Source organism: Chiloscyllium punctatum, chromosome 44 (genome assembly GCF_047496795.1).
Source record: "Chiloscyllium punctatum isolate Juve2018m chromosome 44, sChiPun1.3, whole genome shotgun sequence".
NCBI classification, from domain to species: Eukaryota; Metazoa; Chordata; class Chondrichthyes; order Orectolobiformes; family Hemiscylliidae; genus Chiloscyllium; species Chiloscyllium punctatum.
The window spans coordinates 47,657,724-47,672,261 of record NC_092782.1 but is presented as its reverse complement, the minus strand read 5'-3'; the positions used below and the strand labels follow the sequence as shown (position 1 = coordinate 47,672,261).

Below are 14,538 nucleotides of genomic sequence, written 5' to 3'. Positions count from 1 at the left end.
TATATGAATAGGAAGGGTCTAGAGGAATATGGGCCACATGCTGGCAAATGGAAATAGAGTAGTTTAGGATATCTGGTTGGCATGGACGTGTTGACTGAAGGGTCTGTTTCCATGTTGCACATCTCTGACAGCAATTGGCTGGGTTGGATTTGTTTTTTGTGTGCAAGGCATACCTGGCAGTTGGCAGAGGCTGAGCAATTCATCAACTTCACCAACACATTCCACCCTGACCTTTTTTAAATTTACCTGGACACCTCCCTCCCCTTCCTGGACCTTTCCATCTCCATTAATGACGACCGACTTGACACTGACATTTTTTACAAACCCACAGACTCCCACAGCTACCTGGATTACACTTCTTCCCACCCTACCTCTTGCAAAAATGCCATCCCGTATTCCCAATGCCTCTGCCGTATCTGCTCCCAGGAGGACCAGTTCCACCACAGAACACACCAGATGGTCTCCTTCTTTAGAGACCGCAATTTCCCTTCCCACGTGGTTAAAGATGCCCTCCAACGCATCTCGTCCACATCCCGCATCTCCGCCCTCAGACCCCACCCCTCCATCCGTAACAAGGACAGAACGCCCCTGGTGCTCACCTTCCACCCTACCAACCTTCATATAAACCAAATCATCCTCCGACATTTCCACCACCTCCAAAAAGACCCCACCACCAGGGATATATTTCCCTCCCCAACCCTTTCCGCCTTCGGCAAAGACCGTTCCCTCTGTGACTACCTGGTCAGGTCCACGCCCCTCTACAACCCACCCTCCCATCTTGGCACTTTCCCCTGCCACCGCAGGAACTGTAAAACCTGCGCCCACACCACCTCCCTCACCTCTATCCAAGGTCCTAAAGGAGCCTTCCACATCCATCAAAGTTTTACCTGCACATCCACTAATATCATTTATTGTATCCGTTGCTCCCGATGCGGTCTCCTCTACATTGGGGAGACTGGGCGCCTCCTAGCAGAGCGCTTTAGTGAACATCTCAGGGACACCTGCACCAATCAACCACACCGCCCCGTGGCCCAACATTTCAACTCCCCCTCCCACTCTGCCGAGGACATGGAGGTCCTGGGCCTCCTTCACCGCCGCTCCCTCACCACCAGACGCCTGGAGGAAGAACGCCTCATCTTCCGCCTCGGAACACTTCAACCCCAGAGCATCAATGTGGACTTCAACAGTTTCCTCATTTCCCCTTCTCCATCCCAGTTCCAAACTTCCAGCTCAGTGCTGTCCCATGACTTGCCCTACCTGCCTATCTTCTTTTCCACCTATCCACTCCATCACCCCCCCCCCCCCCCCCCCCCAGACCTTCGTCCCCTCCCTCACTCACCACCCTCACCCTCCCCTCATTTATCTCTCCACCCGTCAGGCTCTCTGCCTGTGTTCCTGATGAAGGGCTTTTGCCCAAAATGTCGATTTTGCTGCTTCTCAGGTGCTGCCTGAACTGCTGTGCTTTTCCAGCACCACTCTAATCTAGAATCAGTGTTTCATTAGTGTCAGGTGAGGGTAGCATCGTAGCTATACTTGAACAGTTTGGTGACGAGAGTGGCAAATTCTGAAGCAGAAGTCTTCAATGCTATTGCTGAAAAGGTATCGAGGCCTATAGCCTTTGAAATATCAAGTATCTTGAGCCTGATCTTAATATCATCTGGGGTGAATTGAGTGAGTGTTCAGGTTCATTTTCTTAAAAAAAAGTCTGACTCTGGAAAAGTTTTTTGATTTCCAATCTCCCTTTTCTGTCCTGTTAAGAAAAATAGGGGTTCAGTTAGCTTGGTTGACTGGATTGCAGGTCTGCATTGCAGAGTGATGTCACCAGAGTGGTTTCAGTTCCAGAACTGACTGAGGTTACCATGAAGGACTGTCCTGGTGACCCTCAGGTTAAACCACCACCAATTGTTTCTCTGACAGAGCAGCCCTATAGTCTGGTAAGATTACGGCAACTTTACCTTTTATCTTTAACAAAAATGCCAAATGCTAGTGTCAAATTCCTTCTGGTATCAAATTAGAGGAAGGTATTTCAAGGAAACTGGTCTGCTGAAATTAATTTTATGGTATGTCAAAAGTCCAAAGCATTTCCCAAAATGATCACATGATCCACTGAATGAAGTCACAACACCAAAGTGTGTGTGGCCATTTTTAGAAGTGAGAGTTGAAAGCTTGAGCAAACATGCTGTACTTAGCTGATGCAACAGACAGCCATTTTAAGAATTGTCAACACACTGGTCAATACTCCACTTAACAACCATACACAGATTGGGCAGCACACTTCAGAACATATCCAATCTCAAACCTCCTCTAACCTTAATAGTTCCCCAGTAGCTCAAGTGAAGCAGATGTTAAGTATAGTGACCCTTTTGACATCGGTTTCTTAATTTTACCAAATAAAATTGCAGTGACATTATATGAACCTTATTTCTAATGTAAAATGCATACCCAATAACTACATTCAACTCCAATGTAATTAAAGCCAGTTCTGTCAGCACTCCATCGATTCTTCACGCTTGTTTCTCCAAACTTCATTTTCCTCTTCAAATGTTTGACTGCAGTAGTACTGTAATTCCTTGCAAGGTTTCTTTATCAATTATTTATGATCTGCAAGCTAGTGTTTATGGTCCAGTGCAGACATCGTGCCTTGGTGGTTCATTTCTAGGATTGTAGTCAGTAGTCGAGGATACTCAGTTTTATTGAAAGGAATTGTTTAGTGGAAATGTCAGTTTTTCGGTAAGGCTTTCCATTAGTGGATAACAACTTTGGATGTACCACTCTCTCATTTGTGTAGGATACACTAGTATATTCATGTTACTAGACTACTGCCAAATCTTGGACAAATAATGCAGAAAGGCAAAAAGAATGTGAAATCAAATCCCAGCAGGCAGTTTGACAAACTTAATTTGGTTTTTAATAATTTAGAAATTTTAAAGAAAACTAGTATCAGTAAAATGGCTATCATTACAATCCACTAATGTCTTTCGGAAGGGTATCTACTGTGTTGCTTCTGACCTCGATATGACTCCAGGTCTACACACTTAACTGCCTTCTAAAATGACCTAGCAAAATCACATCAGTAGGAGGTTCATGAACACTAGTTTGTCTGCAACTTGAAATGCTAGATATTAGGAGCAAGTGAGACCAAGTAACTGCCCTCTAGGAAATGGATGCAGTCTATGGAGTTTTATCCCCTCAAGCCCTTTATGGCATAAAGAAAACCGGACATGACCTTTTCCATCGAATTCTGTTTTTTTAAAATGTCTGGTTATGATTGGCTAAGAGTAATATTAGCTCAAGAATAGACTTCCTATCTTGCTTCTGATCAACATGGTTTACATGCTGGGGGAGAGGGTATGTTAGCCATCAGTGGTAAAAGGCTTTGCTTTCTGTTGATGGATAAGGCAAAGGATATTTGATAGCACTATGAATTGAGTGTTGAGCTATACCATTAGTTCCATAAAATAGGCACACTTAACATGAGGAGAGATTCTGAGAGGAGCCTCTGTTTGTAGTTTTAAGAATTTTAAGCATTTATTTTTAAAAGGCTTTTGAAATTACTTACTTCAGACCTGTACACAACAACAGATTTGTGAATGGCATTGTGTATGACCAGGGCACTCTTGGGCGAAACTCTGTTTCTTCTTTTATGTTACTTTTTTTCTTAAGTTGTTTGGCATTGGGAGCGAAGAAGACAGACAGATCGTGCGGAGTCCTTCAGCTGTATAATTATGATCTGATGGTCAAAAACGATCCAATGGAAGATGCAAGGTTAAGATTTCTATCGGGCAAATTTTTGTATGAATGATTCTATGATGCTGTGCTGGTTATTGTTTCCTTCAAAAAGAATAAATTTATATTTTATGTAATCCTTTATGTATGTCCTTTGCCTTCGAAAATGTTTTGTCAATTAATCACTTTAAGGTGTAGTTCCTTTTGTAATGCAGGAAATGAATTGGCTAACTTAGGAACAAATGTGACAATATTTTTTTAAAATGGGATGAATATTTGCCAACACAGTTGGAACTCCTCTGGCTCCTTGAATCTTGCCATAAAGCTTTTTGCATCCATCTGAGGGGTTTGCTGGGCCTTTTATTTCAAGTCTAATTTGAAAGACAGAATCTCCCACAGTGTTGACATCTGTGTCAGTGTCCATCTCCAATATTGGTTGATACAGTTGAGAAAGTGTAAGGTATGAGCAGGCATGGAAAGAGTAAAGTTTTGGGTTGCATGACAAGCTCCGCTAGCATGACCAGATAAGAACTTTCAGTAAACAATGAGGTGCAGGAGGCAAGGGTAGTGGTTTAATGAGGTAAAGAACATCCATTGTATCATGCCAGTTAACATCCATCATGTAATGCTAGTTAACAAGGTGAGAAACATCCAATGTGAAATGCCAGGTGACTTAATTTTTACTCTTGATACTTGCTGATTATAACGGTCACCCAATCAATATAGATGTTGCCTTATTTGGATGATGCTCCCTGTAAGTGACTAAGTCTCTGTGTGTGGGTGTGTCGCGCGCTGTTTCGCACTGTCTCTGTGTGTGTGTGTGGGTGTCTCTCGCTCTCGCTCGGGCTCGGTATCTCTCGCTCTCGGTTGCTCTCTCGGTCTCGCTATTAATATTAAACAGCAAACTTTAAACAACAGGGTAATCTTAATTAATGTCTGTGATTTTTAAACCCAGCCTTTTGATTCTAGCCCCCAGTGTCTCAAAGACAGACAGTTAAGAGGTAAACCAAAAGCAATGAGATGTGACTGGCTAGTTTTCTTCAGCTTTTTCCACATTGATCAATGCAAGACACAATCCCAATGTATTTAGAGATGAAGCAATGATCCTGTAGGCTCCGAGGGACTATCCATTTAATTCTTTGTAACTGTGATTTTGTTCTCTGACTTTTCAGTAAATTGATAGTGAGAGGATAACTAGGGAATAATCAAATCTCTGATGTAGCTTTGACAATCAGTCATAGAGATGTACAGCACGGAAACAGACTCTTTGGTCCAATCCATCCCTGCTGACCAGATATCCCAACCCAATCTAGTCCCACCTGTCAGCACCCAGCCCATATCCCTCCAAACCCTTCCTATTCATATACCCATCCAAATGCCTCTTAAATGTTGTAATTGTACCAGCCTCCTCCACATCCTCTGACAGCTCATTCTATACACCTACCACCCTCTGTGTTTAAAAAGTTGCCCCTTAGGTCTCTCTCATATCTTGCCCCTCTCACCCTAAACCTACACCCTCTGGTTCTGACTCCCCAACCCCAGGGAAAAGACTTTGTCTATTTATCCTATCCATGCCCCTCATGATTGTGTAAACCTCTATAAGGTCACCCCTCAACTTCTGATGCTCCAGAGAAAACAGTTCCAGCCTGTTCAGCCTCTCCCTATAGCTCCAGTCCTCCAACCCTGGCAACATCCTTTGTAAATCTTTTCTGAACCTCTTCAAGTTTCACAACATCTTTCTGATTGGAAGGCGACCAGAATTGCAGGCAGTATTCCAACAGTGGTCTACTAATGTCCTGAACAGCCACAACATGACCTCCCAACTCCTGTACTCAATACTCTGACCAATAAAGGAAAGCATACCAAATACCGCTCTCACTATCCTATTTACCTGTGACTCCACTTTCAAGGAGCTATGAACCTGCACTCCAAGGTCTCTTTGTTCAGCAACACTCCCTAGGACCTTACCATTAAGTGTTTCAGTCCTGCTAAGGTTTGCTTACCCAAAATGCAACATCTTGCATTTATCTGAATTAAACTCCATCTGTCACTTCTCAGCCCATTGGCCCATCTGATCAAGATCCTGTTGTAATCTGAGGAGCTGTTCATTACACCTCCAATTTTTGGTGTCATCTGCAAACTTACTATACCTCTTATGCTCTCATCCAAATCATTTTATATAAATGATGGAAAGTGGCGGACCCAGTCCTTCTGAAAAGTCACCGCTCGTACCTAGTTTGAAGTTTGTTTTCTCTTTTATCCAACACTTGCTCTGTTACATTCAAACACCTGCTATCTATTTGAGAATACTGCCTGTCTAGAGTTTAAACATTTGAGTATTTTGATCAAAAACGGACTTTATTTATTTTACAGGCCTGTCCGTATAAACAGATTTCCATTGTTTGTTTTTCTTTAACATAAGCTGCTGCTCACAGTACAAAAGATCACTTTCAACTCTTGGCTCATATTAACAAATTATTTTTTTAAAACCTCAGTGAGGTATCTAGCACCAGTCAGTGCATTATGGATAGCCTTTGGTGTCTCCGTTAGGAAAACATTTAGGTCCCTGATCACTGTTCAGTGAATCCCACTGGAAGCACCTGCAGAAAGAATTATGCTTTGCTTCAATGGGCACTATAGTTGACTCAACAGTTTGGTGCACACATAGAAATTACCACTAGTACTTGGGGACCTTTAGCCCAACAAGTGCAGATGAAATTAGGAAGTAGGTGAAAGAGAATGAAAAGGAGGGGAATGGTGGTGGGTTTGAGGTTGGGGGTGGGAGAGAGAAGGAGAGGAGAGGGGTGTGTAGGTGAAAATGTCATTTTAACAGACATTATTCCTAAAAGAAAAGGACCTTGTCCATGCTGGAAGGCCAGTGCTTATTTTGAGGCTTATAGTTAATTAAAAGAGCAATCTTACCACTGTGTTGGTGACAAACCATTGTACTCCCCACTAACCTTAAAGAAAACTGTTCACATTGATCTAACATAATGTTTTTAGTTCCAGTAGAACCTGTTTTTGCTGGTGCCTTGTTTGCCTATGTATTATCAATGTTTTGGATACTTGTAAACAATATACTATTTCAACAATGCCGTCAAAAGTGCATGTTTGTAAAATGAATTTGAAAAGGAGTTAGTGAAATATCACAAAGCTCATGTGAATTTCATTGTCATTTAGAATCTGTCCAAATGACAAGAGCATTTGTGGTGCTGTGGTAGCATCCCTCCCTCTGAGTCAGGAGGCTGAGATTCAAATCCTGCCTGCTCCAGAGTTATGTCATAATATCTTTGAGCAAGTTGATTAGAAAACATCTGAAAAATGATCACATGTATTGATGGATTTCTCAGTGAATTGGTGTTTCGTGAGATGGTATAACCAGATACTACCTGAATTTCTACCTAGTCAGTTAACAGTTGTCCTTTTTTTTTCCCCCGTTGTATATTTTTGTTTTGGTTGACCAACAGCAAGTATCCTATCTGATGCCATGTGCAGAAAATGGCAGCAGTGCAGAAACAAAATCACTTTATGCCATGCTCCCCAACATTGTGGTCTGTGTGTATACCATATTTCTGTTGATTTCCAACAGCAGTGATTTGTCCTGATTGTCTTAATTTTCTGTAACAGATCATAGATTCCTGCAGTTCAGAAAGATGCCATTTGGTCCATTGTCATTGTGGTACCTCTTCAGACAGTCTATCCAAATAGTCCATACACTCTTGCTCTTTACTTAACCTTGCAATTTATTTCCCATGAAGCACTTATCCAAATATATTTTGAAAGTTATTGAATCCACTTAAAATCCTTTCAGGTAGTGCATTCCAGATTGCAACAGCTTACTGCCTAAGTTTCATTCCCTTATATCTCCTAAGGTTACTTTAGTAGTCACTAAATCTGTGTCCATTAGTTGCTGCTGCTACCAACGCTGGAAATAGTTTCTCTTTATTTACTCTACAATACTATGTGTAGGTTGACAGAAAGGAACAGTGTGGTATGTTTATTTTAATTTTGCTATTTAACAGGAGTAAAGTGCATTTTAAGTTTGAAATGGGGGTTATTCCCCTTCCTTCGTGGCTGAAGGAGAGTATACCCCAAGGTTCCTCTCTTTGCTTTGTGTGATTTGACCCCATTTTGTTTGTGTTGCTGTTCATGACTGACTCATTGCTGGTAATTGTGGTGACAGGCTCTAAGAAGAAAGTCAGATGGTTTCCCGTTAGGAGACTCTTCACCCAACCCTGCCCCAGTCTCAGGATTCCTTACAGGTTTTTAAAGACAGGTGGGTGGACTGACAGATATCTTGGTGTGTAGTTTGTGAGACTTTTATCTTCCGTCAATCCACTTTTTCTTTCTCTTTCCCTTTTTATGCTTCTTCCTTGCTCCTAAAAGATTTTGCAACATTTTTTCACCCATGAGGAAAAGACCTGTTATGGATTTAAATGCAAGTGAAAGTCCTCTGATTCTGCTTCATGATCAGATTCAACCCTGCTCCCCTGTAAGCAAACTTGCCAGTCAGCATTCTATATAAATTTATCTCTGCTTGCCATTATCATTTAGACATTTCTGGCTTGCTAGAACTTTGAAGGCTTCGGAGTAATTGACCCTATAGTGATGTGATAAAACTGAATTCTAATTGGAGGTGGTCTGGTTACTGATAATGGAACTTCTTTTCTATCACTGAATGAGGACAAGTTCCAGTCACATGTTTTTGAGGGTGCTGGGCTGTCTCAGATTGATAGATGATGTCTAAAATTACGACTACTTTGTTGCCATATGAGTTTGTAACCAACAGTAGTCATTAACAATCAGCCCTGAAAAGACCCAAGCTCTCATCTTTCACTTATAAATATCTAATTGAAAAAATGCTGTTCAGGGAAAAAAAATAGGGTTATTAAGTCCAAAATGTTTGCATCACAGCTCCACCAGCTTCTCTAGTCTTTTTGTTCTCCAGAAACTCATCTCATTGACCCATGGGCTATTTTATAAGCTTCTTCAGTACACATTATTTTTTCCTGTTTTCCCAACTTTTATGTGGTGTACATCTATCTGACTTCTTTTGCTGCTTGCTTCTTTGGTTTTAAACATGTCTAGTGATTGAATGTTTGAACTCTTTGATAAACTGAGGATTTGCTGGGATGAACTTATTGATGCCTGTCATTTGGGGAAGATGTGTGGTTAAAGAGCAGAGTTCCTGCAGTGAAACTACTTGGACATATGCTGATACCTGATGTGAAACTCCGTAATTGTGTACCAGACCAAATAAACATCATAACATTCTGACAGTTAGGATTCCCACTATGAGTAAATGTTTTTAGCCAGCTGAGCAGTTCAGATCCAGATAGTCCAATTTTCATTTATAACAATCGATGATCTCAGTCAGAGTGGCATCACGATCATGAAATCAGCTTCTGAATTGCCAGATTAGCATTTCAAGTTCTATCTTCTAGACATCATGCAGCCTTTCCCTACAGTGTCCATGCATGTGTAGATATTGGTTGAGTATATGATTCGTTATGCTACTTCTACAGGAAAGTGGTTACCTGGATAAAATACCTCTTAAAGAGCCGTTCTCAATCCTAGCATTCATAATTTCTAGGCAGGATGGAGAGAACAAACAAACAATGAGGAAAGAAGCTGGAAATAGAAAGTAAAGTGAGGATAGAATTATTAAGAGGACCTTGGGGTTTTATGTGCACAAATCGTTGCAGGTAGCAGAACAGATTGAAAGTGTGGTAAATGAAGCTTATGGCATTCTGGACTTTTAAAATGGGGCCATAGAGTACAAAAGCAAAGTAGTTATGATTATCTTGTGTAAAAAATTATTTAACCTCAGCTAAGCGTCTGGTTCTGGGTATTGTGCTTTTAGGAAGAATCTCAAGGCATGAGGGTGTCACAAAGATTAGTTAATGGTTCTTGAGATGAGGGATTTCAATCACGTAGATTGGGTAAAGAGGGTGGTGTTCTTCTTGGAAAGGAGATTTGATAAGGAGTGTTGGAAATCCTTGAAAGATTGGGATAGAGTAGATAGAGTAAAACCATTCCTGTTGGTTAAAGGGTTAAAAATGAGAGGACATTGATCCAAAGTGATTTTCAAAAGAACCAGAGGTAATGTCAGGAAAACTTTCGTGCGCAGCTAGTTGTAAGGATCTGGAATACACTAAGTGGAGGTACTTCTCTTTAAAAAGAGAATTAGATAACAATGTGAGAGATTTGCAGGGTTATGAGGAAAAGGCTGCATAATGGGACTAGGTGAGTTGCTCTTGCAGAGACCCTAGTGCTAACCTAACAGGCTGAATAGCTTTCCTCTGTGCTGTAACTACTAACCAGTCAGGCATGTTGAAGCTAATCAGTGAGCCTAGCACTGTTCCAGCTCAGATTAATTTATCAGCCAGAGAAAAAGAGTAAAATATTATAGATGCAGGAACTCCTGAACAAAATTGGGAAACGTTCAACTAGTCAGGAAGCATCAAAGAAGAGAACAATCCTAGAGTTTCATCCTGTACACCCCTGCATTATAACATTTCTCATTGTTTTGGTCAAGTTCTCACTGTCCTTTTTATACCCTGTCGGATCAAGTTTGAAAACCTCTGATGTACTGTGTCCACTTTTGCTGGCTTTTCCTGCATTTATTTTTGTTAACTTTGTTTCTAACAACTGATCAAAATACAAAACAGTTAACTGGAAACGTGAAGTGGTACATTCAAAGCCAAGGGTGCACATACTGTCCTTTGCTGGATAAGCAAACTCCAAGGTTATGTTTGGTTCAGTGATGCTTTGTGATCTTTAGATGCTTTTCTGGTGCTCTTTAAATGCCAGTAACCAACAGATATATAGTTTTATTACTGTATACGAAGAGTATAGGGCTGTGTGATACTATCATACTCTTTAGATCATTGATGTGTTTGATTATTAAATCTGGGGATCCCAGGATTCTTCCTGTAATTGCAACAAGTCCCAAGATAGGAGGTTGTATTTTGAAAGGCCTTCCCTAGGCCTGTAATTGACTTACATTTTCTAGCATATGCACCCCACAATTTCATCTCTACTTTTTCGTGCAAATTGTAGTGAACTGCTGTAATAAAATGAGTCACTTCTAATTGAACAGAAGTCATTCAAATATAGAGGTGAAAGATTTTACCAGCTTCACTTGCAGCTACTAATTTGAGGCTTTTCACTCTGATTACTCATATTAGAAATATACCAAATGGGTCAATGCCACAGAAAGGCCCCTGAGATTTCCCAGCTCTCGGTCCAACCAATCCACCTTCCATCCTTCATCTAATTTTAACAATATAATGCTAACCCTCCATTCTTTTCTCCCATCCATATGTTTGTCTAGATTTCCTTCAACACTGTTCACCTCTATGACCAAGTTTCACATTCTTGCCACTCTCAGCATGAAGAGCTTTCTTCAGATTCCCTATTTAATTTTTTGGTGAATATCCTGTGTTAATGACCTCCTAGTTTTTCTTCCTTTCACAAGTGGAAACCCACTCTCTGACACTATCAGAAGCTTTGTGTCTTTTTTTATATATTCTGACTTCCCTTAGCCTTTTATTCTCGAGAAAAGCTGTCTAGCCTGTTTATTCTTTCTTGATTCCTGCATTTCTGATATCAGACTTAGAAATAATTTTGTATCCTCTAATGTCTCTGTGTCTTTTTTGTAGCTTGGTTACTGGAGCTGGCTAATTTTACTACTTCCATTCTTTTCCAGGCTTTACCTCTCCACCTGCTCGAAGTGGACATCGTTGTGTTGCTGATAATTCAAGCCTTTATGTGTTCGGAGGTTATAATCCTGACTTTGAGGAGTCAGGAGGACCGGGTAATGAAGACTATCCACTTTTCCGTGAACTCTGGCGATATCATTTTGCTTCTGGCACCTGGCAACAAGTGGGTACAGAGGGGTTCATGCCCAGGGAGCTTGCATCTATGTCAGGTATATATTATTCCACCTCTCACAGCATTTTCCATTACTCGCAAATAAAGTTTTCTTTGCTAGTATTGTCACTCAAGTGTTTGTGTAGTGTATGATGGTCAAAAGAGCGGAACATTTTGGGTTCGGTCTGTCGGAGCACACAGAAATGTATTGGCTTTATAATATCTGGATTTAATAAGAGGTCTGATGTTGTGACCTTGAAAGTAGTTTAAGGTGATGAATTAAGATTTCATACAGAAAGTGAGTTGGTGCAACATTAAGGATATGCATTTGAGTATGATGTGTATTCCCTCTCCCTGCAGTGTGTTGATACTTCATTGCCTGTCAGTTTCACACATCTGGAATGTATGAACCAACTGATTAAAACAACCTTAACCCCACCTCCTTCCCTCACCCCCTGCTCCGCAAACACTGACCCTCCTGTGAACTATACAGATGGTGACTAAGCTCTATGAACTGAAGACAAGGCAGTCTTTATTTTTTGATCCATTTTAGTTTTCACTTTTGGTGTCTTATGATTTGCATGACCAATTTAAGTACAGCAGGAAATTTTGTTTTAATAATATTTCCTCCCCATCATTTCTTTGTTTTTCTGCTGGGTTTGAAGCTAACTAAATCGGCTTTATACCAAAACTGCACAATGAGTATGTAATGTGCGCAAGTGAAAGAATTGGAGACAAATACAGAACTATTGAGCGAAGTGTGGACAAGAGAACAGGTTGGCAGGTGGGTGGACTGAAAGAATTATATACAGCTGGGAATGGCAGCTTTTGTATTGAGATACCATTTTTTAACAGAAGCAGAGGGAAGATTGGATCCAAAGCCAAGAGAAATTATACTTGCACACAAGCCAATATTTTTTGTCAAAGTGAATTGGAACAAAAGTTTACATTAGCAAATATACAAGAGGCTGAGACAGAACTCTGTATATTTACGTTATCAAAATTGCACAGAAGCCTCCTTTCCCTAGAAGATAATTATTTAGGTGATAGTCTAGTTTCAAGTGTAGGATCGTGCTGACAACATTTTGCAATTGTAACATCTTACTGTTGCCAATTAATGGAATCCTTTGTTTTGTAAAGTTTGTGTACAATGTTGCAATTTGGTGCAGCAGTGCTGATTAAACAACCTTTGCTTTCCCTTTCAGTTGTTTTACATGGTCATAACTTGCTGGTATTTGGAGGCACTGGCGTGCCCTTTGGTGAGAGCAGTGGGAATGATGTCCATGTGTGCAATGTTAATTACAAGCGATGGGCACTGCTCAACTGTCGAGGGAAGAAACCCAACCGCATCTATGGACAGGTTAGTGAGACTCTGGCACCCTGAATCAATGAGAGGACAACACAACATGAAATAAATAATGTTTCTGTTTTGCTGCTTCCTTCCCCTGACCCTTCACCTTTTTACCTTGCAACAACCCCAAAAGCACCCCCCCCCATGGCTAATGATATCCCAAAGAAGCAGCCTAGCATTGAGTGTTTTCCCCTTTTCCTCACACACTCTCTTTCAATTTTTCCCTAATTTTTCCTTATCTGAAGACGTTGGTTCCTAGCTGGGATCTGGGGTGGATGGATGTTATCCCAGGTATCCCTTGGCAATTTAGTAGTTGCACCTGTTACTTTTCTCCCCCAGTATTGATTACACTGCCAAAATTCCACTGGAGATTTCAGGAAATTGATCAAGAGCAGGAACTTTGACCAATTATCCCTTTGTATGAACTTTAACATACCTGTCAAACTTTAATTACAGCCTAATTGAAACTAGTTAACTCTTTACAAATTGGGAATCAAACATCACACCAACCTCATCTAGGTGGTTCAGCTGTTTTGTTGGGCTCTAGGTCGCTTCCTTATGAAGTGTCCTCCATTCTCTTGCCCACAAAATTTAGTTTAACAATGAGGCTTGGTCTTGAGACGATCTGACCATAAAAAGCAGTGGTAGGGATCCCTCTTGTTGGAATATGCTGACGTTAACAGGAGAGTGACCTACCTCTAACACTAAGACCTATTATTGTGTCCTATTTGAGTTCTTTTAATGCTCCACAGATCAAGGATGAAACTTTATTATCTTGAAACATGATACAGTATGATGATTCTGCTTTCAACTGTTTCTCTGTTGTCAGCATTTGAAAATAATCCTCTTTAATTAATGGTAGAGTTACATCACATTGGAAGTATTTCCAGGTGGACCTGAACCAGATTTCACTTTGCCAAGGAGCTGGATTGCAGGAAAGCTATGCTTGAACCAAACAAGTGATTGAATCTAAATCAGTGAGTGGAGAGCTGAATGGTTTTTGTCATCACTGTGTCTAATACACTATGAAAGACACAATCCTTTTGGATTTGTTTCTTTTTTTCTATCTGATGTTAATGCTGGCCAGCCTGCTCTGTCTATCCATTCCCTCCTTGCATATTGCTATGTATTTTCTATATTTCTTAACAGTTCTTCAATAATGTAACTTATTTAGTCCCAATTATAGGTGAACAGTTTAATTTCTATCTATATATCCTAAATGTTTTTGTTCCATTAGGATACTTAACTATCTTTCTTCTGAAGTTGCTTTAGCTATCAATTTTGAATATTGGTTTGTTATCCTTCAGTTATAAATGCTCAATATGTATTGCTCAGTCTTGGTTTGAGTCTGGCAAATGATTTGGCCACAGTGAAATATATCTTGAAAGTGATGAGGCAGTTGAAAGCATAATTTATTCTTGCTTTCCTTTGTTACAACCACTGTGTTATGCTCAGCAGAACTCTGATCTTAGCCTTTGTTCTCTGTTTGCTACATTACTGAAGTACTTGTATTGAAAAAGTGAACCAATTCTTAACACAGCTAGCTCCACTCCAGTTAGATTGGGAAAACATAACTGTTAAAAGTT

The 14,538-nt window shown here is 40.5% G+C and overlaps 1 protein-coding gene across 5 annotated transcripts in view; it reads left to right on the top strand.

Annotated features, from left to right (window-relative positions):
• The window catches only part of klhdc10 (kelch domain containing 10), a 43,981-nt gene that overhangs the window by 12,360 nt on the left and 17,083 nt on the right, over positions 1 to 14,538 (top strand). For 3 of the 5 annotated variants that reach the window (XR_011955315.1, XM_072562864.1, XM_072562865.1), the window contains exons 2-4: positions 7,910 to 8,002; positions 11,438 to 11,659; positions 12,807 to 12,961. Coding sequence is in view for 4 of the 5 variants with exons in the window: in XM_072562864.1 (XP_072418965.1) it covers positions 7,910 to 8,002; positions 11,438 to 11,659; positions 12,807 to 12,961 (470 nt within the window). In the remaining variant the exon portion in view is untranslated. Of the gene's footprint in view, positions 1 to 3,585; positions 3,766 to 7,909; positions 8,003 to 11,437; positions 11,660 to 12,806; positions 12,962 to 14,538 lie in introns of those variants that run through there. The other 2 variants (XM_072562866.1, XM_072562867.1) reach the window with 2 other exon arrangements.